Source organism: Pithys albifrons, chromosome 22 (assembly GCF_047495875.1).
Source record: "Pithys albifrons albifrons isolate INPA30051 chromosome 22, PitAlb_v1, whole genome shotgun sequence".
NCBI classification, from domain to species: domain Eukaryota; kingdom Metazoa; phylum Chordata; class Aves; order Passeriformes; family Thamnophilidae; genus Pithys; species Pithys albifrons.
The window spans coordinates 8,087,152-8,112,522 of NC_092479.1; the positions used below are offsets into that span (position 1 = coordinate 8,087,152).

At 46.1% G+C, this 25,371-nt stretch overlaps 4 protein-coding genes across 5 annotated transcripts in view; 2 read left to right on the forward strand and 2 right to left on the reverse strand.

The window, feature by feature from the left end:
- CTNNBIP1 (catenin beta interacting protein 1) overlaps nt 1-3,850 on the reverse strand; it is a 29,931-nt gene extending 26,081 nt beyond the window's left edge. Inside the window, exon 1 of the mRNA XM_071575682.1 lies at nt 3,616-3,850. The gene's annotated coding sequence lies outside the window, so the exon portion shown is untranslated. The remainder of the gene's footprint in view (nt 1-3,615) is intronic.
- A 3,815-nt stretch (nt 3,851-7,665) lies between these two features.
- Nucleotides 7,666-16,442, reverse strand: LZIC (leucine zipper and CTNNBIP1 domain containing). 2 transcript variants are annotated; one of them, XM_071575872.1, is made up of 7 exons: nt 16,399-16,442; nt 15,457-15,600; nt 14,771-14,906; nt 13,572-13,670; nt 13,365-13,460; nt 11,607-11,688; nt 7,666-10,416 (listed from the first exon to the last, which is right to left on the reverse strand). In XM_071575872.1, exons 2-7 carry the CDS (start codon nt 15,555-15,557, stop codon nt 10,358-10,360), a joined length of 573 nt encoding a protein of 190 aa, XP_071431973.1. In that variant the 5' UTR covers nt 15,558-15,600; nt 16,399-16,442; the 3' UTR covers nt 7,666-10,357. The 2 variants fall into 2 exon arrangements, with proteins under 2 accessions (XP_071431973.1, XP_071431974.1); XM_071575873.1 differs by lacking the exon at nt 16,399-16,442 and adding an exon at nt 16,364-16,384.
- A 29-nt stretch (nt 16,443-16,471) lies between these two features.
- On the forward strand, nt 16,472-21,803 carry NMNAT1 (nicotinamide nucleotide adenylyltransferase 1). The gene is given in 6 exon segments (XM_071575628.1): nt 16,472-16,514; nt 18,829-19,001; nt 19,459-19,642; nt 20,290-20,435; nt 20,786-21,154; nt 21,157-21,803. Coding segments are annotated over 5 exon segments (852 nt in total). The 5' UTR covers nt 16,472-16,514; nt 18,829-18,877; the 3' UTR covers nt 21,186-21,803.
- A 1,357-nt stretch (nt 21,804-23,160) lies between these two features.
- RBP7 (retinol binding protein 7) lies at nt 23,161-25,371 on the forward strand. The gene is made up of 4 exons (XM_071575706.1): nt 23,161-23,269; nt 24,323-24,501; nt 24,760-24,861; nt 25,136-25,371. The coding sequence occupies exons 1-4, from the start codon at nt 23,197-23,199 to the stop codon at nt 25,184-25,186; spliced, it is 405 nt and encodes a 134-aa protein (XP_071431807.1). The 5' UTR covers nt 23,161-23,196; the 3' UTR covers nt 25,187-25,371.

Genomic DNA, 25,371 nt, shown 5'->3' on the forward strand with positions numbered 1-25,371 from the left:
TGAAATGAAGCAAAACCTTTCACGAATTCCACATAAACCAATGAGTGTTATTTGGCATCTGCAGACATTCCTGAAAGAAAGGCAGCTAAGAAGATGTGAATGCTCCTATTTTTCTCAATTTGGCATCAACTCTTAATGTTAATTATATTTTAAGTGTTATTGCTGATCGTTTCTGCACAAACAGTCAGTTAACTGAAGTCTGATACTGCCTGCCCTGACCAGCTGAGAAAGCTGCCAAGGCACAGAGACATTTCCATTTTCCATGTAAGATCCAACACACTCAGAGTCAGGAAACTCCACTAAAATGACCTTACAGGTCCTTGCAGCTGCACTGCCCCTTCCCAGTGCTCCCAAAAGCCTCCCATCAGGAGTTTACCTTAAGCTGTTCCAGGATTTATTTTGCCCCTTTACAGCAACTCTGCTGCAAAAATTGAGGTCACATTTCCTTCAAGGGTACACGTACATGGGCACTTATTTAAAGCTCAAGGAAATTAATTAAAAGCTCCTCACTGACTTCAATGTGCATTGAATCAGGACCTGGATGAGTTCAGAGGCAAAACAATTACACTTTAATTAAACATCTTCACCTTCATGTGAAGTAGTCAACTAATTTTATGGAAGGATAAAGTGAGTCAGAAGGTTTCAGAGCTTGGTCATGGTCATAAACAGAGTTGATTACTTAAGTTGCTTCCATACTTGTGAGCTGCCCTTGTAACAGAGAGAAAATGGACTTGCTGAAAAATCAAATAAATTCCTTGTCTGTGCATTTGTAGGAAATAAACCAGAACATCCCGAGACAAACCAAGGGTTATTTTTGGTTGAATATCCCACCATCCTGTTCCAGAAGCAACACACTGATAGTTCAAGTAAAGCACAGGACTGACCAGCTTCACCATGGAGACCATCAACATATCTGGAAACACAGTAAACAAAGTGATTTCCTCTCACCATCTGAAAACTGAACTATAACCACCTTCTGGCTCTCACCCTTGTGCCAACTCCCAGAATACCAACAACTGGCCTGGCCATGAGGATGCAGCTCCCCCTCACTTTGCCTCACACAGCCCATGGTGAGGAGGAGCTGAACAGCTGCCTCTGGCCCTGCTGCATTTCAGCAGGAAACCCAATCTGGTGACAGCTTGCAATAAAAAAGAAATACAGTTTTGCCTCTGCATGTATAAAAATATTTCTGATACCCATTCCTTCTTTTTGGAACAAACTCTCCTGGAAGTTTCTCCCAGCAGCAGCTCCAAGAGCCCCCTGCCTCTGTGCACAGCACTTGGGTGCATTTTTGATGCTTCAAACTAGGTCAGATGCTCAGCAGGGATGTTCTGTAGTCAACAACCAACCTAGGAATTGAAATACTTGGTAAAAGTCATAAATGTTTATGTTGGTTACAGAGGACAAACATTTTGGAGAGGAAAAGCTCGTATCAAACACACATAAATAGATTTATTTCTCACAAGTTGTTTCCAAGGCAAAGCATCAACCTCCAACAGCTTCACCTCACCAAACACATTCAGGTGTTACCTCTATTTGCCCAGGTGCAACTGTAGGATGGTTTTTCATTTTGGTAACAGGTATGTGTCAGTCAGTGTCAGCAAATCTAAGTTTGGTTTCCCTTCACTTTTGGTTTTGTTTAGAAAACACCACAAGTTGTTTTGGAAACCTCTCTTTCCTCCTGCAAATTTAAACACTGTTGATGGGGGGAAAAGGGGAAAGGCAGAGGATGGAAGGGAGCAGGAATTGGTACAGCTACTGATTTCCCATAAAATTGGGATTCAGAACCTGCTTTTTGTGCAGCCTGAACTCTCCACATGCTGATGTTTCATGTCCAGTGGATTTATGAGCATTAAGGTGTGGTGAGTGGGAGCCCTCCCTGCCCACAGCCCTGCCCTGCCCCTGCAGGGAGCACAGGTGGGCTGGATCCCACAGGATTCACTGCCAGGAGTCCTGCCAGGCATGGGATCCCTGTCCTGGGCAGGATTTCACTGTCACTTGGACACCAAAAGAACCTGAAGGCACTTCTGTGTCCTACACAACTTTTCCACAACCTGTTGCAAAGCTTCAAATGAGCTAAAAGAGAAAACTGCTTTGAAGCAACTTTGGGTCCTTCCCATTACCAATTAATTGTCCACAGGTCCCTTTTCTCCTGCATTTGTTAAATTCTCCACTCTTCTTTAGGGATTTACTGTTTCTATGCAGCCCAACAGACAAGAGAGCACACAAATCCACTTCCCAACAACTCTACATTAGACTGAAGGAGCTGCCAGTGCCTGCCAAGATGCCAGAGATACAAAACTGATGATGCTTTTCAGCTTAGAGCAAAGGGAAGGAACCCCAACGTGTCTGAAGAACACCTGCCACCATTTTCCAGCTCCATCTGTTTGTCCAGGCAAAAGTAGCTTTTAGATTGGCATGAAAACAAGCCTGTATTTTCAAAAGTAGTGATATGTGGCTCCCTCACCTTGAACAGCAGTGCTTCCCAAATAAAACCCCCTGAAGTATGTGTTTGGCCTCAGTTTTCACTCATTACACAGTGATTCTCCTTCAGCAGCTATTCCACATCACACATGAGCTCCAAAAATACCAAGGGCAAAAGGAATTGGAAGCCTGCAAGTTCAGCAGCCAAGAAAAACTAAACATAATAAGATTTTGTAAATGCATTGAGAAGTGTGCTCTTCAATACTCACTAAACATGCCTCTCACCATCAGCTCAGCCCAGGACACTGAACAAACACACCTAACTGGCCTCCCAAGCCTGCTGGAGTTTGGTGTTTTGGTTTTGTTTGAAATCCTCACATCTGCAGAATGTCTCCCAGAGCATCAAAGCCCATCCTGTCCAATGTGTCAAGATGAGGAATGGACAAATAAAAGATGACACACAACAGAGCAAAGGACTCTCTTCTGGAAGAGAAAGCAAATGGGAGTCTGAAAGGCAAATGTGCCCTGATGGAGCACACCTGGAGGCTGAGCAGGAGGACATCTCTGCTGTGTCCTGGGGCACTGGTGCCCTCTGAGCCGGGCAGAGCTGCCGTCCCCTCGCACGTCCCTCCCCAGCACGCTCTGCACACGCTGTGCCAACAAACTCTGCCCATCCACACTCGGAGTTCCCAGCGCTGACCCAGAGGCTCCAGAAACACAATTTTCAGCCACGGTAGGAACTGCCCGCGAGGGTCCCACTGTCCGACATGCGTTTTCCCACGGGGGGCAGGGATGCCGCGAGCGGACTGGGCGCTCTGTGGCCCCGCACGGCCCGGGCAGCCCCCGCAGCAATGACCTCACCTGCCGCGGGCCCGCAGCCACGGCTGGGGTGGCACAGGGGGGAACCGGCAGCCCCGTGACGTGGGGGATGATGCCACAACATCACAGAGGCACCTCCCGTACCTGTGCGGCGGGGCCAGGCGGGGCAGGGCAAGGCAGGGCAGGGGTGGGGTGGGCAGGGTAGGGGCAGGCAGGGCAGGGCAGGACAAGGCAGGGCAGGACAAGGCAGGGCAGGACAAGGCAGGGCAGGACAAGGCAGGGCAGGACAAGGCAGGGCAGGGGTCCCGGCGCCGGCCAAGGGGAGGCCCCGGGCAGGGCAGCGCCTTTGTTCGGGCGGCGCACAAAGCTCACCTGGTGCGGGGCCGGGCGGCCCCGGCGCTCCTGCGGCGCGGGCGGCGGGCGCTGGGCACGGGGGAGCGGAGCCGAGCCGAGCCGAACCAAACCGAGCCACCTCCTCCGCCGTGACTCACCGCGGCGGCCCGAGGGAGGTGCCTGCGCGGCTCCGGGGGAGGGACCCGGCGCGTCCCGGCGCCCAGGGCAGCGGCGGCGCCGCAGGGACAGCCGAGAGCGCCGGCAGGAAGGGGCGGGCAGCGGGCGGGGACGGGGATGGGGACGGGCAGGGCCGAGGATGGGCAGGGCCGGGATCGGCGGGGCAGGGCCGGGGATGGGGCGGGCAGGGCCGGGATCGGCGGGGCAGGGCCGGGGATGGGGCGGGCAGAGCCGCGACCACGCGGAGCCGCGCCGGGGGCAGCGCCGGCCCCAGGGACACCCCTGGACAGGGGACTGGGGGACAGGGCCGGGGGTTGGCCACGGGCTCACCATGAGAAACATCCTCTGCATCACCGCCGGGATGCCGCGGGGCCTCGCCTTGGGAGCACAGCCGAGCCGTGTCAGGAAATCACGGCTGCGTTGGCACAGGCTGATGGTCCATGGCACCCGTGGCACAGGCTGATGGTCCATGGCACCCGTGGCACCAGGCTGATGGTCAGAGCACCAGGCAAAGGAAGTTAAAGGCGCTGCCAAATCCAGTACAGCTCAGCTAGAGCTAATTCAGGCAAACACAGAAAATGCCAACCTCCAACTAGAATGAATCGCCATTTAAACCACTCAAAAATAAAATAATGAGTTGTCACTTGGTCATTCAAGCACTCATTAAAAGTAAGGTAATCCTTCACCTATACAGATTGAAGCAGAGTAAACCCAGGGGACACAGAGAGGGAGTAATTAAAAATTAAAAACTCCAGAGATGACAGAAGCCAGCAAAGGTTCCTCACCCTGCTCCATCACTCACCTGACCGTGGTTTCCCACCAGGTTAACAGCTACTCTGCCTCCCCACTATGTGCATTGGTGGGGCCAGGCAGGTGAGCACAAAAATCCTGGAGATAAAAATGCTTTGTGTACTAACTGTTATTTAGTAAAATGCATCTGCTTTCTACTCGGTATTTAACTTAATTGCATAAAAACAGTCACAGTAATGATATAGGTGGCACTTCCTTTAACAGCTTGCTCCTTAATGACATCAAAGCCTGATGCCACTGAAATCCAAACCCCACTGCCAGCTAATGAAGGGCTTAACATGAAAGCCTCTGCAAAGAGCAAACCCAAGCTGCTGACAGGAACAGGAATGGTGCAAATGTGCTGGGATCTGAGATCACTGGCACATACCCACAGCACAGCAGGCAGTAATGATTATTAATTATTTAAGAAAAGCACATAAGAGCTCCAGCATAAGCTGAAAAAAATATGCAGAAGTATTGCTCTGGGATCCTCCAGTTGGATTACTGTTAATTAGCACAGTACATGAGTCTGAGGGAAAGATCTGAAAGCATCTTATGCTGGTAGGAGCATATAATTAAGCCATCATTTGCATCTGTGCAATAGGAAGAATTTCCTTACTGATAACATCGTGGCACAACACCATCTTATGACTAAGTGCTGTCTCGCTCTCCTAGTTCAGCTGTGACTGCACAGCAGTGCCATGCAGTCTCACAGAGCATCAATTTAACATCCTGCATTGCTTTAGAAAGGGTTTTAGCAGGGAGAGATACCACAGGGCTTCCTCTGCCCTAGGAGAATTGAGGATTTCTTGCCTTAGAACCCATTCCTGCCCCAGCTCAGCCTCCTCCTCCAAGCTTACCGAGGTGTTTGTGCACCAAGCAAGGTGACATCTGCCATGAGTCACTTGGAGCATCACAAGACATGGCAGATGCTCAAGAGGCCTCTTAACTCCACTAGTTCTGCAACAGCTTCAGGAGGTTATTGTTCATGTCCCTTGGGAATGCACAGACCTTCCCAAAGCAAACACAAGGCAGAACTGCCTCACCAGATCTGTTACCTTTCCAACCATCCCCCTGCCTGCCCCAACCACGTTCCCTCAGCAGGGGAACCTTAGGAAGATTAACTATCTAAAGGTCAAGTCTTTCTAACATTTTTACAAGTATTGTGTAAAGACTTGATATTATTTTATAAAAATCTATCAGATTAAATGGATTTTTCTTTTCAATTGCTCCTAATCTCTTGTTTAATGAGGCTGTTTGTTCTAGTAAGCCAAAACTCCATGAAACCTTCCCTGAATTCCTGCTTGACTTTGAAAAATTCTCTCAACTCACCTTGTCCTTCCCAATCTCCAATAGTTTCTCAATCAGCTCTGAAATTCATTTAGGATTCCTTCACAGCACAGCTGCTTCCACCCTCCAAGTGCCTCTGTCCTTGTTGGCATCTCCCTCTCATTAAGGGCTTCCAGCAGCATCTGCACACACAAGCCCTGCTTTCATTATCCTTGATCCAACCACACAACAATTGAAAACTCTCTCTCCCCAAGATGTGTGTGTGGTACCCAAAGAGGGACTTGCTTTTAGTTTGGAATCTCTTTTTCTTTTGTTAATAATTTCTATTTTAGATTTAGCTGACAATTCCAATCCAGCAAAATCAGGCTCTGCTGCAGAAATGTTAAAGTCTTTCCTCAAACTTAAATGCAGTTCAACCATTCAACTCTTTGCATACTGAGGACAGCAAAAAATGATGGAGGACCACAAGTCAGGTGAACTCCCCATGACTGGGGGTGAACACAACTGGTGGAGATTAGAGATTATACTAAAAAAGTGAATTAAATGGTTCAGCTGCCTCAGTTCTGGTACTGAATGATTCTGCATGGCCTGTGCAGTGAGGAGTTATGCAGAGACACTTGCCAGGCATGAACAAGAAAGCCCTTTGCTGTAGGAAAGGCTCTGACAATCATCTTTTTGTTAACCCAGGCTCAGTTTGTATGGCAGGAAACCTTCTCAGCTGCAATTTTATTAAAACCCAGAAGTGTTCCCAGATTAAATTGGTATTTACAAAGTTGCAAACACACTCTTTTACAGTAACAGAAGTTAATTTCCAGCTCCACCTCACAAGGATATGAACTGAACACTGTAAAGAAAGGCTGTTTACCCAGACATTACAGCTCTGTCCCTGGATCTGCAGGTGCATCTGCCTGGTGGTTTCCAGCACATCTGCCATTGATACTGACCCAGTGTTGGAGGCACGTTGAAAACATGATCCTAAACACTGTCAAGCAGCAAACTGGTATGATGGCAAGATAAAAAAGGTATTTCATGATTAGTACTCGTTTAAATGAGAAATCTGCTATTAGATATGACATTTACATGAGTGTGTTAAATTGCAGTAGCTATTTCAGTGCATGGCACAGCTCTGCCTCACACACAGCTATATCCACTTACCTTGTGTCTCTGTCTCATTTTAAACACCTTATTTTAGAGACTACTTATTCTGAAACATTTTTATCTGTGCTGTCAGGTCATGTCAGGTACTTCAGGCCACCCTTCCACATGCTCTGAATCAGCAGCTCCTGTTTCACTGGGGTGGGTGGTTTGGGTGTTTAAAAGCAATGGAAGAAAAATCTTGGGCAACATCAGCTCCAGTAATTCTCCCCTCACCCTGAGAGGCATAAAACCCTTTTAAGGTAGAGTTAAAAAAACCCACAACCTCACAGCAAGACAAGGTGTCACATTTTCCATGACTCCTACAGAAGAACCCCAACAGGAGCACTCCCATTCCTCTCCTGTGGGCAGTTCAGCAGAGGGAATTTAAATAAGAGTTAAATCCTTCCCCAGAACTCAGTGAGGATAATTTTAAAATGATGGAGGTGGGAAAACTAAAAGATGCCTGCAGGGTGACTTCCATTGCTTTACAATGTAAAAATCATATTTGTCCTTATATAGGAAGGGAATTGCCATACTGGAAACAAACCCAAATGGTTCCATGTGAATTTGCCTCCCATTTCAGCCACTAATGACAGAGCCTTCACTGCCTGGGCAGTGGGGTATCATTAGCACAGAGCTCTCTATCGAAATGAATTTGACTTTTACAGGCAAGGTAACATGAAGAACTAAGGGATCTCTTAAGAAATCTTGTATTTTTCCTTCAAGACAAAGATAACTTGCTACTTTTCCATTCAAGATCAAAGAAGGGAAATAATACAAGGAGACAAAGACAGAAGAAAGAGAGACAGAGCATTTGAAGCTTCAATTTTCTCTCAAATGCTTTTTCTTTCAGATGAGTACAATCACTGAATTCACACTGGAGAAAAAGATTAAAAAAGGGAGGTTACATATGGCCAAAAAAAAGAACTCTGGGAACTTTGCTGATGTGTTTAAAGCTACTGTACTTTACAATCCCTTTTTCAGAAGTAAAATGATAAACAAAAAACAAAGCCCTTTTTAATCTTCAAAGTCATGAATGATCAATAACAACTTCACAGCACTCGATATTCAGGGATCATAATCTGTATTTTACTCCAGGAAAGATGTGCACAGAATGAGTGATCTGCCCAGGTCTGACACTGAGCTGGGGATGGAACTCAACACATCACAAGCTTGTTTGTTAAACAACAAATCCATGCTTTCATTTAGCACTTGTTCATTTGTTACCAGTCTTTATTCCAGCAAATTATTATTATAATAAATAAATAATGGACTTTTTCCCCCAGCCCCTGCAGAAACATTTGAGATAGTGGAGGAGGCACATCCCAGGACTAATTAACAAAATATTTAGCACAACACACCAATGAACTTGCTATGCCTCTGAAATCCATCAAACACTTCAAGGTACTGAACTACTTTTAAGGGTCAACACATGAATAGCTCCACAGCAGCAGCAGCTTCCCTGCCCAGTCCTGTTTCTGGTCCTGCAGGACACAGCCTGGGCTGAGCTCTGCCCTCTGACCCTGCACACTCCTGAGAGGGCCCTTCTGCCCTGGCACCCTGAGTGTCCCAGTGCTGGGCACTGCTCAGTCCCACCTGTGCCCACCTCAGTCCCACCTGTGCCCACCTCAGTCCCACCTGTGCCCACCTCAGGTCCTTCCAAGAGCAGGAGCAGCACAACGTTGAAGAGATGTTCAGTCAAGGATGAGTTTAACAGGAATGTTACAACTGCCTGCAGTGCAGGAACTTTGCAAAAATCCTGAAATATTTACAAATCAGTAAAAAAAAGTTTCTCCTGGAAACATACACCTCTCAAACTAAGAGGAAAAGGATTTCCATAGTGTTGTACTGTAAACTTTCTGCAATCTGTTGGAGTGCTGAGAGATTTAATTTACATACTAATGCTGCAAGCAGGCTGGGGGTGTGGGGCAGAGTTCCTTAGCACCAGTAATGAGCAGAGAGGAAGAGAAGGCAGCCACAGTCCCCAGGGACTGTTTTGTTTGCAATAATTTCAGACTGTCTAATAATGCCTTTTAATAAGCTGCTCTCAGCTCTGGAGCTGCAATCAGCCTTTGTCAGAGCACACAATACTGCCCCAGACAGCAAAGTGGGTCTGACAGAATGGACAAAAGACTCCATCTAAAGAAAGGCTTTTTAAAAAAGGGAGGAAACAGTTCCACCAGTGAAAAACAAATTATGCTGTCTATCCCATGTGTCCTTTCATTTCTAAAATGCTGCATTTCCAGAGGGGACCTATTGAAGCAAAATACAGTCAAGCAACACATTTTCTAGACTACTCCAATCCCAGGTTACAATTAGACAAACTTGCTTATTTATAGGGCATTTATGCCATCTAAGTGCACTCTAAATGAACTGCCAAGCACTCATCCAGAGTCCCGAGTAGTTTCTCCAGCCTCTGAGCTAAAAATTCAACAATATGAGATCTTAAATCCTCCTACACTGAGTTTATTCAGGACTCTTAAATTGCAGTGGAGGCCCAACCCTCCCCTCTCCACAGCGCCACCACCTGAGAGATGAGATGGCCTGAGCAACACTTGACTGATCACATCATGGGAGCTTCCCCCCACTTTTAGAACTGGTTTTTACTTGCAAGTTATTTCATGCCACCCCTGAAACACTGGGAAATAACGGCAGGGTGTGGTTACACCCCAGAGCTGAGGGAGGAGGTCACAGAGGAGCCTCTCCTTGCCTTTCCTATCAGTTCCCTGTCGCTCAATACACGAGGTTAAACGATTCCCCACAGGGCTGCCATTGTCTGTCCTGGGGCTGCACACAAAGTGCTCGCTCATGTGCACAGCAAACAAGCAGTCAAGGGCCAGGGATCAGCATCCAGGCCCCTCTGGGGTCTTCTGCAAACAGTTGGGAGGAAGGTGGCACTTCAAACAAACTCTGTCCATTTTCAAAGCTTCAGTGCTTCCCTAGTACAAACTACTTAGTAAGGAGTCCTGACAAAAATTAAGACAATGTGAAGGATCACCCAAAAAACCACTGATCAGGACTGCTCCTGAAAAAGGCCTGCTTGCTACAACCACATGCAAAAAGATTAGGTTTTAATAGTTAGAGAAATACACATTCAGAAAAGTTCAAAACAGCTGATTCTTTCCAAAGACAGTCACACCATGCTTTTGTTTTTCGAGTTCCACTTAGTGTTCAGCCTCAGAGCTTGTTTTACTTAAGGGGTGTACAGACACCAAGATCCCAAAGTGCACTTAAGGCTGTTTACTTCATGTCTTCTAGTTAAGAACCCAAGAGGTTTAGGGTTTTTTTTGTTTTGCTTTGCTTTTTCTAGAAACAGAAAACCCAAATGCAGTATGACAGAAGTCCAGTGCTGCTGATAACTGCAGAGACAGAAGCCTCACACACCTCTTCACTGCTTTGCCTTTTCCACCTCAACACTTGCCAGAGCAAAGACTTTGTCTCCCGATCCTATGAGAGGGGAAAAAACATTTCCAGTAAGTATTAGTAGAAATTGTGAATTTCCTGACATACAATTTAAATCAAGCAGAACATCTGAGATCAAAAGACATCAAACCTACATTGTGAAAACTAGAACACTTGAGCTAACTTAGCAAAGAGAGATGATGGCTTGGCAGGGCTAAAGCAGCATGTCCTGCTGGGCCTGGCTGGGAGGGAGGTTTCCTTTGCCCCAGCAGCTCCTGAGCAGCTGGATGGGGTTGGTAACACCCCAAGGTTTGGGCTCCGAGGCTGTGGCACCCCCAAGGGTCAGTGGGCTTGGAATGGGCAGGAGGGGACATGGCCAGGACAGCTGAGGGTCCATTCCATGTGTCACCACACTCAGCAGTGAGTCAGGAGAAAGGAGAAGGTGGGGAATTAATTAATGAGACATTTGTCTTCTGAAGAAACTGTTCCTTGAAGGAACTGTGCCTTTGCTTTTCTTTGTTAAATTCCTTTATCTTAACCCATAAGTTTTTAATTCTGTTTTCTCCCCATGTCCTGCTGAGGAGGAGGAATGAGAGTGTGGCTGGAGAGCTACTAACAAAGTCCCCTTGGAACAAAAGGGTTCTCACCTTGCTCACACTCTCAGGAGTGCAGACAGGCAGGTCAGAGGCCCTTCAAGTGCCCCCTGACCTGGTCTGGCATGTTCCTGCCATGCTTGTTCTTCCACCCCATTGTCACTGTAATGCCAGAATGAACTGTCATGTTCATCTAATGCATTTTATAACTGAACTTTTGATCTTGTCAATATGATTAGAGGTATGACAGTGATGGCAAGGAGCTGCTTTAAAGCTGTGTTTTGACAATGTGCCAACAATTGCCAAATTCTCTGCATCAAGCAGAGGAAAAGGCTCTCCTGAGAAGTGTCATTAATGTCAAAAATATCTGTATTTAAGTGGAAGAGGGGCATCTCTGCCTGAGACAGACCATTCAAGCCTTCAGATGATGGGCAATACCTGGCACTTCATGGACATTTGGCACTGATTTATTTGCTCCTCATGGATTGTGTATCAGTTTCATTGCTAATAAAATGTACACCAGCATTTAGTGGCACGAACCTTCTGTTGGTATTTTCTCTTTCACAGGGGAACCAGAGGTATTTCTATTAATCAGTGTTCAATGATGCAAAGAAATTGGAAGTTTTGAGAATGAAAACTTACCAAGGTCAGTGGAGACTCTCTCAAACTGGCTCAGGGCTGCACCAGCATTTGCTGACAGGAACATCTCATCATCCCCCGTGAGCTGAATCACAAAAGGCCACACCTGTGAACTTCAGACCTTACCTGTGCATGTTCCCACCTCCTACACGGGCACATCATGAACCATGACAGGCTGCAGCACTTGTACATGTGCAGTTTTTAAGTGGCAGTGTTATCTAACACATGAAAACCTAAAATAAGAACACAAGCTGCTTCCCCCCACGCTGGATTTGCCCTCCCTGGCTCCTGCCAGCCCAGATGTGCAGTGCCAGCTGTGCCTCCACGTGCACCAGAAGGCTCAGGCTGACCTCCAGGTCACCTGTGGTGAAGGGTCACACTGTACCTGTGCACTACACCGTGCCAGGGCTGTCAGGAACTGTGTTGTCACATGGTCAGCACAGTAATGAACCAAGATCTCACCACCTACTGAGGAAAGCAACCCATGCAGTCACTGCCAGCTTGGACCACGTTAAGGGCCAGTGACCCAGAAATGGTTCTCTTCCTTCAAAGTGGCATTTGCACATGTATATTTTGCTTTTATGTACGTGCTCTGATGCCTTGTGACAGATGCCCATAAAATATTTACAGTAATGAAGCAGTAACCTACATTTGGAAGGTTCAGATATTCTAAGTTAAAAGTCACTCATTTAATTAGCTCCAGATACACATCCTTATTAAAGCAAAGCATAAGGGTGTCAAACTATTCACAGTGCTTGCATCAGTTTATTTATTAGAAACATAAAATCAGGCACAGGCATTCAGGATGGTGTTGGAATGTAGGAAAACATATTAGTTACCTGCCTTTGCTGGGCTTTGTGAGCAAGCACCCAACTATTTCACATTTTGCAGTACTGTGCAGACAAACATGTATTGACTGTCACTGCCCACATCCAGGACAGATGTGAAACTCCTGTCCCAGCAGGTCCTCTGTGCAGTTACTGATCATTTTAAAAGATTAAGAGGTTAGTTCAGAGTGTGGTGAAGTGGCTTAGTGTTGTGATCCAAGGAACTCATGCCAGGAGGATTAGGTATCAACTAGTCTTTTATAGATTTCCAAAACATTTTTATTTACCTCTGACAGTCAAGAAATAAAATTATTCTGAGGGAAAGCCTTTGCTTTGGACTGCAGCTCCTTTAAGTACTGCACTTGTTCTTTTGCATTACATTCCCTCAGTTCCTGAGAAACTTTAAGTACAGACACAGCAACCCATTTGCTTCACATGCCATCCACAAAGGGAAGCAACTTCTCTTCCTCCCTCTGGTGGCAAACCCAGGGCTTGTTGTGCCACCCTGGATCACTGGGACAACAATGAGTTTATCCCTCGTGGCTCCACCTTCTCAACCTCACACCAAGAGGATTATCAACAATACAAAAGTGAGGCTGGATGTGTGTCAAAAGCTTTGGAAAGTTCCTGGTGAATAGGTGGGAACTTTTAAATATGATCACCTTGTACCAGCCTGTGTGTGATTCCCTCATATGGCCCCAAGAAAGCATTTTAAAGCAGAAATAGCCTTATATAAATCTACACAACTATTTGATGTGTATTCAGCAGTGAGTGCTTCAGAAAGCCTGGCATTAAAATGGAAGAACATTTATATAATATAAAAGCAAGTTGCATATTATTGTTTGCTCATAAAGTTATAATTTCTTATTTTGATTCAAATTCCTCTTAAATACATAGACAGAAAACTCCATTCCCTACCACACCACCACCTTACCTTCTCCCCAAGCTTCCTGAGGGCAGTCAGGATTTCCACCTTCTGTTGGGTGTACAGATCTCGGGCCAACTTCCCAACCATTAAGTCTCGGTCCATCTGCACAGCAGGAGGGAAATTAAGTCACAATATAAAAACCTTTCATTATTCTACTCAACACAACAGCAGGAGAAACACAAGAGTTTTTGCAGCAAGACAAAAAACCTTCACCTCTGCCAACCTCGTCCTCAATTGCCTCGGCTGCTTCTTTGCAAACATTCTGATCACTTCGGGGGTTTTAAATGCTTGGCTGATGGCTGCTTGTATTGCCTGCAAGGAAGGGAGCAAGGAGTGAGCAGACCAGGAGCACTGACAAGCTCCAGCTGCACCACGACGTTAACAAGGGCTGCAGAGCATCATCAGTACCCTCTGCAGCCTTTGATACAGAGAGCTCTCCTTCTTCTGTACAACGATGGAAATGAATTTAAAAATATATATATTACCTTTATGCAGGGCTTGAAAAAGCCACTAATTAGTGCAGCTACACTGAGAGAGAGCTGTGAAATGTTTCATCACAGTCCAGGTCTTGCTTTCTAATAATTCCCAACACCTTTCTGATATCAGCACATCACAGTTTTAATGCCCACACTGATGATTATAGCAGAATGTAAGTGATGAGGAAAACACCCTACTGTTATTCAAAATCCTCTATGGGTTATCAAAACTATAATTATTAAACCTCTTTACAGTTATCTTTGGACAAGTCATGGTCTCTCTGAAAACAAAATCCTAAAACACAGGGCTCAGAAGGAACAAATCATGCTCAAATTAAACATTTGAAAAGAAAATAGATCAGAAGTTTGGAAGTCATCATAAAATAAGACCAATAATATAAATAAATATATATATAAAATATATTAATATAAATATATAATAATAATAATAATAATAATAATAATAATAATAATAATAAAAGAACTTAAAGTCACACAGTCATTCCTACAGCCTTTTCACTTGGACTGGTTTGAATCTGAAACACAAATCAGCACTAAAAGCACAGAAGTGCCATGTTATGCTTTCTAACAAACAGGCATGAACTGTATTTCTCATGATATATATTATCCTGGATTGTCCTTTAGACCTTTTATATTAATTTCTGTTATTTTATGTTACTTCCTAATATTAAGGTTCTGATATATTTAGTTCCTCTGATTTCCCAGTGTTGTGGTTGATTCTTTCATTTTTTTGCCTTTTAAAATGAAGAGACCTATCCAAATTTTTCACATGTACACATGTATTAAATAATAAAACCATCAGATACATAGATCTAGATTTCACACACCAAAATTATAATGAAGCACTTGGGTCTGTTTCCTGTTTCATCAGCTCCAGGCAGAAGATGAATTGTTTTAGCAACACATCATCCTTACCAGCTGCATCCCACTGAGCTCGTCCACCAAGGTCATATCTCCAGACATAATCTTCTTCAGGGAGTCGTTGAACTCACTCAGCTGCTCCAGAGTTTCCTTTTTGGTCTCTTCATACTCATCTGCATCCAGCTCCTCCCTAAAGAGGATCCAGGAAGACACATCAATTCAGAGGATCTGACCTGAGCCCTCCCGCGGAGCAGAGGGTGGCACAGAGTTTGGTCCCCCTGCCCTGGCCCGGGCACTGCCAGGGGCTGCCCCCACCCCAGCCCCCTGTGTGCTGCTTGGGGTGAAGTCACTGCTGTCCAAAAGGCCCTGACAACAACACACCCCACCCCTGGGCCAATATTGAAAAGTGTATTTGGGATCTCAACAAAAACACACAGTGAGATTGTCCTGCTCAAAGCTACAGTCAAACAGATTACTTGAGAAGCTAAAAAGTGACCCAGAAACAGAAAATAAAGAAAACACAGAGTGTTTCTGCCTGCATTTTCTTCAGAGGATAAATAAAATGATCTTAGTGAAGTCTTCTAAGAACATTTTTTACTACCTAACAGAAATACCCTATTGTAAAAAATAGAAAGCCACAACAAAATCCAAAAATAAGATTTTTGAAAAGTACCACTTTCTTCTGCTAACCACTCAAGAGAAATATTACCACCTATGAGGAAAGCAGGCATTTTTCTTACCTGCATTCTTCCAGATCTTGAAGCTGCTGCATTAATCTGTCCAACTGCTCCTCCAAGTTTTGTTTTAGTTTACTGGTCTCTGTTGTTCCTCTTGAAGCCATTTTCTGTTTTCACATGAAAATTTCCAGCTGTTGCATGACACCCCTGGGAAAAAGTACGTTTTACTGTTTGTATCAACAACCGAAAACTTATTTAAAATGCCCAAATATAATCACACAGCCTGTTGCTGACAACGTCTGAGCACACCAGCTGGCGATGCTTGCGGTGGGAATGCAGAGCACACAGGGTTATCTGGGCAGCGAGAGGGGTCGCCAAGGGCAACAACCCCAACAGAAGGAGCAGCCGAGGGGCAAACCAGGCAGGAGCTGCTGGAATGCAGAGGCCCCGCTCCACCAACCAGCAGAGGAGCTGCAGGTGCCTGGGTCGGGCACACCCGGGGGCAGCAGGGTGGGCACAGGGCCCGGGGGCAGCAGGGTGGGCACAGGGCCCGGGGGCAGCAGGAGCGGGCACAGGGCCCGCGGGCAGCAGGAGCGGGCACAGGACCCGGGGGTAGCAGGAGCGGGTACAGGGCCCGGGGGCAGCAGGAGCGAGTACAGGGCTCGGGGGCAGCAGGAGCGGGTACAGGACCCGGGGTGTGCCCGGGGGCAGCAGGAGCGGGTACAGGACCCGGGATGTGCCCGGAGGCAGCAGGAGCGGGTACAGGGCCCGGGGGCAGCAGGAGCGGGTACAGGACCCAGGGTGTGCCCGGGGGCAGCAGGAGCGGGTACAAGGGCCCAGGGGCACTGCCGGGCACTGCGGGCGCAGAGCAGCAGCCCCAGCCCGGAACACGCGGGGCGAGTGGGGCCGGCAGCGGGAACTGCGCACCCCGAGGTTGCAGCCGAGCCCTCCCGCCCCGCCGGCCCCGCACCCGGATCCCGAATCCCCGTTCCCCGCTCCGCTCACCCGCGCAGGCCTCGCTGGGCGGGCCCGGCCCGGCCCCCGGAGCCGCTTCCGCCGCGCCAGGGCCAATGAGCGAGGGCGGCACGGCGGGCACGGCGGGGAACGGAGCGGCACGGGCGGTGAGTGCGGGCCGGGCGGCGGGGCCTGCGGGGTATCCTGTGCGGGGTTCCCTGTGTGAGACCCCTGTGCGGGACCGCAAATGCGAGACCCCCAGTGCGGGCCTCCTGTGCAGGGCTCCCTGTGCGGGACACCTGTGTGAGACCCCCTATGTGATACCCCCTGTGTGAGACTCCCCGTGTGGGACCCCTTGTGCGAGATCCCCTGTGCAGGACCCTCAGTGCAGGACTTTCTGTACCCCCAGTACGGGCTCCCCAGTGCAGGACCCTCAGTACGGGCCCCTGTGTGAGTCCCCCCCACTACGGGCCCCCCAGTGCAGGACCCCCAGTACGGGATCCCCTGTGAGACCCCCAGTGCAGGACCCCCAGTACGGGATCCCCTGTGCGGGATCCCCTGTGCGGGATCCCCTGTGTGGGACCCCCAGTACGGGACCCCCTGTGCAGCACCCTCTGTGCGGGGTTCCCTGTGCAGGACCCCCCGGGCCTCACTCATACCTGGACCTGGTCTTCTCTTTCTCTCTCGGATGTACAAATTGCAAGGCTGTCCCCAAACGCTGGTGCTGTGTGAAGGGGGTTCCATACAGATCCCAGCTCTGACGGTGCTGTGGTGGTCACAGGAAGATGTAACAGTGACGGTAATCATGTCGTGATACCTCTGATCTCCTGCGCTCCCCACACTGTCCATGCAGGTGTTTTGGCTGCAAACAGTGCCAGACAAAGTGTGTCAGGGCAAATTAGGAGGCTGAGGAGGTGTGAAAACCATGAAATCCTATTTATACTCTCATTTCTATGTAGATATGAAGTGCCACAAGGTGAGTTTGTCAGGCACTAATTGCCTCCTTCTGAAAACTGTAACATCAGCAGCTTGGAAAGGGACGTTTGACTAACTCCTGTAAAGGCACTTTGTATTTCCATGCTAAAGTTTTCTACTATTTTTTCACTTCGTGTTTTTTAAGGAAAAATACCAGCCTGTTTCAGTTTTGCAGTCACTGTACAAAGCAGGGATTGCTCATTACAAAGGAGCTGCTCTCCTCCTGTTCCCATGGGAACCCTCCCAGCCATGCCCCTCTGAAGGATTCTTTCCAAGTACCACCAGCCCTTCAGCTGCTGAGCTACTCTGCAGTAATAAAGAATATTTTAAAAGTTTGTGAAACTCTTGAAAGCACAGAAAAGTACCAACACTGGCAAAGGGTGAAGCTCTGCAAGAGCTCCTTTTATCCGAGGGCTCTTTGATGGTGGGACACGGGGATTGGCTGTGACGGGGTCTCAGTGCTGGGAACATCACTCAGCCTCTCTGTAAGGGGGACTGGCAGGGAGGGTGACCTTGGGGGTGTTTCTTGCTGCAGAGACAATGGCAGACAGTGCCACACAGTTCCGTGCTCCTCACGGATGTCTCAGCCAAATCACAAACAGCAACAGTGGGAGAAAACCCGTGGCACATTCCAGTGGTTGTTTTGGGGGCCAGGCAAACCAGAACATCCTCAGGGAAGAGCACAGAAGCAGGAGGAGAAATCAAATGATAACCAGTGAAAGCAGCTTTCTGAAACTGAAGCTCAAATTTGGAACAGTGCTGTTGTACTTCAGAAAAGGAGAAAAAATCCAGTATTTAATTGAAGCTTTTACTCAACTTTTAATTCACTATTCTATCATCTGTTCCACCAGTGGTAACCCAACCACATTCTGCAACACAAAGCAGACTGATTCTTTTCAGGTTTAGTCCATTGCACTCTCTTCTTTCATACCATTCTGAATTACACAAATTACCCTTTACATTTTATATTACAGAAAATATAAATAAATCCTGAATGAAGAAATGCTGACACTATTCTCGTCATATTTAATAAAATACTACATTTAATATATTGATTTTATAGATCTTGCTGGAAAGGCCCACTGCAGTTTAGAGTAGCAACCCTGGGAACTGTCACAGGATGTTCTGTTTGTGCCTTTAAGTCCTAGGAGGAAGTTACTTAACAAGGAATTTCCCTGCCCACATGTCTTGGCAGTTGATTTGCACTTCCATCTTAAAAGAGGTGCAAAGTTCTAATAAACTTTGTCCTGCAATCAGGACAGATAATGTCCCTGTATGAAGTTTGAAAGTATGAGCTCCTTCTCTTCAGAGTGGGCAGTGCACTGTCCTCTCTAAGCAAGCACCTTGTTAACACTGATTTTGTATTTTAATCTCTTAAAAACCAGACAGTGCAGTATCACATGAACCAGTGCAGCCAAAGTGTTGAATTTGATCCTGACATTTTATTTTGTGCTTATTGGCAGCACAAATAAGTGACAAACTATTTTTTCATCCCATTTCTTGTAGTGGCTGGTACCCAGCACCAACATTCTGCACTTGGCTCTGGCTGTGAGGAATGGCTATGGAGGACCCTGACAGGAAGACTGAAGTGGTTCTGCTGGCCTGTGGGTCCTTCAATCCCATCACCAACATGCACCTGAGGCTCTTTGAGCTGGCTAAAGACTATTTCCATGAAACAGGTAGGATGATAATTTGTATCATTCAGAATAGCTTTGATAACTGGACACTTACATGTTAAGGTGTTCTGTGTCTGTAAATGCCTGTTTGACAGTGACAGATATTTTTGGAAATGCTAATTAGATATTGAGGGTGGTATGTGTGGATGTATCACACAAAACCATGTAGGCCAACGTGAGAGAACTGTCTGATATACCTGTTGCTTATTCCTGATTTTAATGGGCTAAAGCACAGGTTTTATAGTTTGCTTATAGAAATCTTTTTTCTAATTTATCTTCCTAACTCCTCCCTTGTGCTGCCCTGACAATGCAGAAGGGAACTGTGGTTTTCCACTGGGCTGCCTGTCAGAGCTGCCATTGCCCTGAACAGTGTTCATGTCATAGTTTAAATACAATGCAGGGGAAGTAACATCTGCTCAACCACTTCTCGTGTTCTTGTGTCATGTGTTTTTCTCCACAGGAAAATACAAAGTAATCAAGGGCATCATCTCACCAGTGGGAGATGCATATGGGAAGAAAGGTCTGATCAGTGCAAACCACCGAGTGACAATGGCAAAGCTGGCCACAAAAAACTCAGACTGGGTGACAGTTGATGATTGGGAAAGCAGCCAGAGTGAGTGGTTGGAAACACTAAAAGTTTTAAGGTATTCTTCAGCCAAGCTCTACAAAGTCTCACAAACCTATAGAAGCATAAGGAAGGGTGTTAACTTAGCAAGTTAGATGACAGCAGGCCAGCCCCAAATCGCATGAATGGACTCAGTGAATTCAGAGGCACTACTGATATGAGCATTGAAAATGAAAGATTGCACCATTAGTCCTAAACATACCAAAAATGAGCCTGCAAACAGTTTTAAAGGTATTTCTTAGGCCTTACTCAATTTTTGTGCTGAAAGGTGTTCATGGGGAGGGACAGAGACCAGAACAGGGCATGACATGCTACAGCAGCTGCCCATTGTGTATTTAAAGACTGGCATGAGAGTTCCCTGAAGGAGTATTTTCTGAGGTTTGCATTTTTACTCTTTCTGTCATTGCTACTTCACTGAGATTCTTGTTATTAATAAAACAGATTTTTTTAAAAAAGAAACAAGCCAACCTTATTGTTGCTTTGAAATCTTTGCACTTTGAGCACCACATGACTGAGCTCTCAAGTCCCTGTTTCAGCAGATCAGCTCCTGGGTGGACTGTCTGTGAAAGTGCTGCAGGAGGAAATGGTGATAGGTTATTTAATAGGCCATACTACCCCTATTTTCTCCTACATCTTTTAAATCCCTAAAATACATCTGTTTTGCAGGTACCATCATCAGAAGCTTTTATCTTCTGATGCCACCAATAGCCTGGAGGATGCTGTGCCCTTAACAAAGGTGGGACGGAAGAGGAAACAGGAACCAAACAGGCACGAACCTGTTAAAAAGAAAAACCAGAGTCCAGATATAAAGAGTTAAGTCTGTTTGCAAATTAAATGGTTAATGCCACTTGTTATTGCAAGAGAATTGCACAGTGAGTAACTTTTTTGTGGTAGCTCTTGGTTCTGATGCCACTGAGTAAGTTTGTTGCCTTAGATCCCACAGCATAAGGCAGTAGATCCTTTTACTGAAGGGACTTCAATAACCTTTATTCAGAAAAATTCTGTATTGAGGCTGTTGACTATGTTAGATACTCTGAATCTTTTTTTATTTCATTCCATTGTCTCATCTTAACCAAAGGTAGCCTAGAAAATAAATGTCCCTGTCAGCTAAAATCTGGTGGCCTAAACCAAGCCCTGTTTCTCACTCGTTTTGCTTCTTAAGGTGTCCCACAGATCAAACTGCTTTGTGGAAGTGACATACTGGAGTCTTTTGGGATCCCTGATCTGTGGAAGTCGGAGGACATCACTGAGATTGTGGAGAAGTACGGCCTTGTGTGCATCAGCAGGGCTGGAAACAACGTCCAGAAGTTCATCTACGAATCTGACATTTTGTGGAGGCACAAGAACAACATTCACCTGGTGGAGGAATGGATCACAAACGACATCTCCTCCACCAAGATCCGCAGGGCCCTGCGCAGGGGCCAGAGCATTCGGTACCTGGTGCCTGATGTGGTTCAAGCCTACATTGAGCAAAACAACCTGTATAGCCCAGAGAGTGAGGACAGGAATGCTGGGGTGGTCTTGGCCCCCCTGAGAAACGTGCCAGTGACTCCAAGAACTAAAAGGCACTGAAAACTAACCCACTGTCTGCTGTGAGAAAAGCTACAGTTTGGTACAGGAAAAGAAAGTAGCCCCAAGGATTGTTAGGGTTTTATTTTGGTGATTCCTACATCAGATGTGCTGGCTGCCATTTCTCCCCCCAGAGTCCACAAGTTTACAATGTCCTTTGCTGATGAGGTTGGTTCTTTTACCCTCAGTAGTAATAAGGGTACTGAAGGATAAAGGATGCCCTTGTGATGCCTTAGCTCCTGCCTGAGCTGCTGCTGATTGCTGTACTATTGATTAGGCCTAGCAAAGGGTGAGATCTGCTTTTCTCTCTTGCTCACTGTCTGTCTTTGTGACTGATGAGGGCAGGAAAGATTTATTTTCAGCCCTCAAGTCAACCAGTGTGCTGCTTAATAAACAGCAGATCCTTCTAATGGAAAGCACCCTATTTATGTGGTCATTTTTCAGAGTAAAACTGCACTTTAAGTCTAGGTTTAATCTTCTTAATAATGATGCTGGTGTGTGTTGGCACACTCTGTGTAATTGTAGAGAAACTGTGAGCTTTGGTCTTCAGTTTTACTTCACTGGAGTTTAATGTAGTTATGTGTGATGGGTCTTTCAATAAAATAAATGGCATGTAATATGCTAATTTTAGTCATCTTTTTCACCATTTCTGAAGTGTGATGATGTGGGACTTTTAAACAGGTAGAATGATGTTAGTACAGTTTGGTTTCAAATGTTACATCCAGGCTTTGACACAGGATTTACCCAAGTACCCACTTCTCTCTGCTTGCAAGAGTCAGTGGTATTGCAACAGTGCTTTACTACCACAACCTCCTAACACCAAATTATGGGTGAAATGTTACTATTTGAGTCCAGGGAACACATTCCTCTTCATTTCTCTGTGCCATTCCTGGTTAAGTGCAGGTTAGAGAACATCCAGCTGCGAACAGGAAACAAGCTCTGATGTCCTGATTTCCTGCTCACATCATTCTGTGAGTCACCTTGGCCAAACTTCCAGCTCCACAAAGGAGCTAAAGTTCAGGGAAACTCCTCTGCAAAATACTACCCTTTTTATTCAGCCTAACACAAGTGAGTAAATAGATAAATGTAGTAAGTGTAGGTGAGTTTCTTCACCTTCAAATCCCTTATTCCAAATCCCCTGTATGATTTCTCTTCCAAGTCAAGCATTTTTTGTTCTCTTCCCAAAATACTTTGCTGGATCATCACTTCTGAGATTTCTATCACTCCTTTGCTGAAGATAAAGCCAAACACTGAAGCTTATCTGCTGCCTCTGTGCTCTGCTGCCTCTGTGCTCTGCACAAGGTAAAGCATCTAACAAAGCACCAGTGGGGACAGAATCAGCTCTGCTTTATGTGTGAGCAGTGGAAAGCAAAGCAAAGCAGGGAGCTACAGCTTCTATATCCATGAGAGTACTGTTGGAATGTGCCTTCCATTCACTCCAGGCATAAACCAACAAGCCAGAATTCTGATCTCTGTTGCTGTGCCATAGGTACTGCTTTGAAATGTGCTGGTATAATACTATGTACAGTTTGGCAGTCAGTGCCTGTCTGTTCTAACACAGCCTGTCTTTACAGGGGGCAGGTCACCCTGTCAGTCCTGAGTCCCTGATCAGCTTCTCCTCTATGAATATCCAGATTTCAGATCATAGAGCCACAGATCTAATAAACGTGCAGGGAATTTTAGTAATGACAGAATCAGTATTTTCAAAGCATACAAATGGACACAAAAGGTTCAGCCCAGTTTTTGCCTTGCATTGTGGCTCTTGGGCTATTAACATTTCCTCCACACAAAGATTTCAGACAGGGTGAACTTTCCCCTGCAGCCCAGCTGAAGCCATTCTACAAACAGCCTCTCACCCACTGGCCCAGCAGGAGCACCCTTCCCCTCCATAGGAAAGGCCCTGGGATGGAATCCCACCCACAATCTGCCTTATATAAGGCCTGGTTAGAAAACTCCTTCTTCACTTTTGCCTTTTTGACTGCATCTTCCTTCTGCAGTCTGGCAATGCCTGTGGATTTCAGTGGAACCTGGAACCTTGTCAGCAATGACAACTTTGAAGGTTACATGGTGGCCTTAGGTAGGTGAAAACACCTGATTCTGTCCTTCCTCCCTTCCTTCTCCCAAAAGGGTCCTGAATTTTAGGAGTATAAGTTCTTCTAAAACAGAGATATTGCTTAAACTCCTTTTCCCCCTCTGAAAAATAGTGGAAGGAACTTTGTTTATTGATCAAGAGAGCATTACCCTACTGGAGCCTGTCACTGCAGCTTTTGGGAACTTCTCAGGCTCCCAGGGAGAGATTGACAGTGCTTTAATGGGGAAGTAAGGAAGGTCTCAGTACCTGATAAGCTTTGTGGTGCACAGCCCGTGACAGGCAGTGACAGCAGGAACATCTCCTCTCCCACCCTTCTCTCCCTTTGTGCCCAGCACTGTCCCTTGTGGGTTATGGCACACACAGCCAGAAAGAAATCTGTTTTCTGGCTGTATCTATACTGGGTGACCAACTTAAATTGTCTGGTTGGTGTCTGTAACATGGTGAGAGGACTGTTCTCTGTTACTAGTCCTGCTGTGCTATCAATTACTCATTATGGGAACACCCTTTCTCTCTTTTTTTTTGCATTTATTCCTCAGTTGGGATACTAAATAATATATTCTTAATATGTTAATGTTTTCAAATCAAATAGAGATTCTGCCTGTTCCTTGATGATAAATCTTGCCCTTCCTTTTGCCCTATTTAAGGTACAGGGTGCAGAGAGTCCTTGTTAATTCCTCCACTGCCTTTGACAAAGGATGGGAATGCCCCCAACTATTCCCTCTAGCTGAGCAAGGGTTAAGCCTGAGACCAACCTTGGGGCATTTGTGTGTGGCAAACCAGCTCCTAAAAGGAGCATTTTGCCCCAAAGTCCCACAAATCTTGATTAGAAGTTGGGCAATGAGTAAACTGGTTTCCAAAGAGTAAAATGTGCAAGAGAACAGCTAAATCTGTGTAAGGTACACCTTTGAGGAAAACAGAAGGTTCCAACCAAGCCACAAAAGTACCCAAGAAATGCTTCCAGTGGTAACACAGGTTGAGTTCTGGCTGCCCAAATGGCTGGTGGTAAATACAGCTCTGACCTTTTGCCTCCTCTCCAAGGTATTGACTTTGCAACACGCAAAATAGCAAAAATGTTGAAGCCTCAGAAAGTCATCAAACAAGATGGGGATTCATTCTATATCCATACCACCAGCACATTCAGAGATTATTTGCTTGAATTCAAAGTTGGAGAAGAGTTTGACGAAGATAATAAAGGCCTGGATAACAGAAAATGCAAGGTAAGAATGAATATATCAAATCATGGGGCTGTGACAAAATTAAGATGCCTTGATCAATCCAGATACTTGAGCTGAAAGTGTTTAAAGAATAATATTTGTAATGTAGGGCAGAGGTAGGAGCCTGAGTTACAGACAAGGAGTTTCACTCAGGAGAAGTATTTAGGTCCTGTTTTGTCTGGGAATATGGACATTGTTTACAAGTATTTTGCAAAACTGAGACAGACATGCAGAAACACTGTTTGGGTTCCTGTTGCACAGAGCCTGGTTACCTGGGAGAATGACAGACTTGTCTGTGTCCAGACTGGTGAGAAGAAGAACAGGGGCTGGACTCACTGGCTTGAAGGAGATGACCTCCACCTGGTATTGACTTCAAATTTCTACTGATTCTGTCTTTATATGACCAAAGTAAGATCTATGAAGTGGTCATGGTGTGCAGAAGTCCCTCTAGCTCTGTAGTATTTGTAATGGATGATACACAGCAAGCACATTCTGCTTTGAAACAACTTCCCTGCTTCCCTGTAACGTTAAGCATAAGCCATTGGCATGGCCAGAGTGGGGCAAAGGATCTGTGTTCATTTTGGGGAGCAGGTCCTTTGGTTGCTGTACACATCTGCACTCTTGGTTTCTTTGGTAGGAGCTGCGTTGTGAGAATCAAGTGTGTAAACAGGTCTTCAAGAGAGCCTGAGCCTGTTGTACTGGCCTGCCCCTGGAGAGACAGCTCTGCACAGGAGACTGCACATCCTCATGGCCAAGAACTCACCCCTCGTGTCTGTCAGCCTGAATGGGCTGATGTTTCTGGCTCAGGAAATGTCTGCTCTTGCCAGTGTTAAAGATCTGATTTTTGCTAATAAATGCCCCAAACCAAACTAA

Bases quoted from the DNA above. Each gene is read 5' to 3' on its own strand.
- LZIC (XM_071575872.1), bottom strand. From the start codon at position 15,557: ATGGCTTCAAGAGGAACAACAGAGACCAGTAAACTAAAACAAAACTTG. The intron at 13,461-13,571 runs GTGAAGGTTTTT...CCTGCTGTGCAG, and splicing joins TGAGGACGAGGTTGGCAGAG to ATGGACCGAGACTTAATGGT. The intron at 11,689-13,364 runs GTAAGGTGGTGG...TTTGTGATTCAG, and splicing joins TCAGGAAGCTTGGGGAGAAG to CTCACGGGGGATGATGAGAT.
- RBP7 (XM_071575706.1), top strand. From the start codon at position 23,197: ATGCCTGTGGATTTCAGTGGAACCTGGAACCTTGTCAGCAATGACAAC. The intron at 23,270-24,322 runs GTAGGTGAAAAC...CTCCTCTCCAAG, and splicing joins AGGTTACATGGTGGCCTTAG to GTATTGACTTTGCAACACGC. The intron at 24,862-25,135 runs GTATTGACTTCA...TTTCTTTGGTAG, and splicing joins AAGGAGATGACCTCCACCTG to GAGCTGCGTTGTGAGAATCA.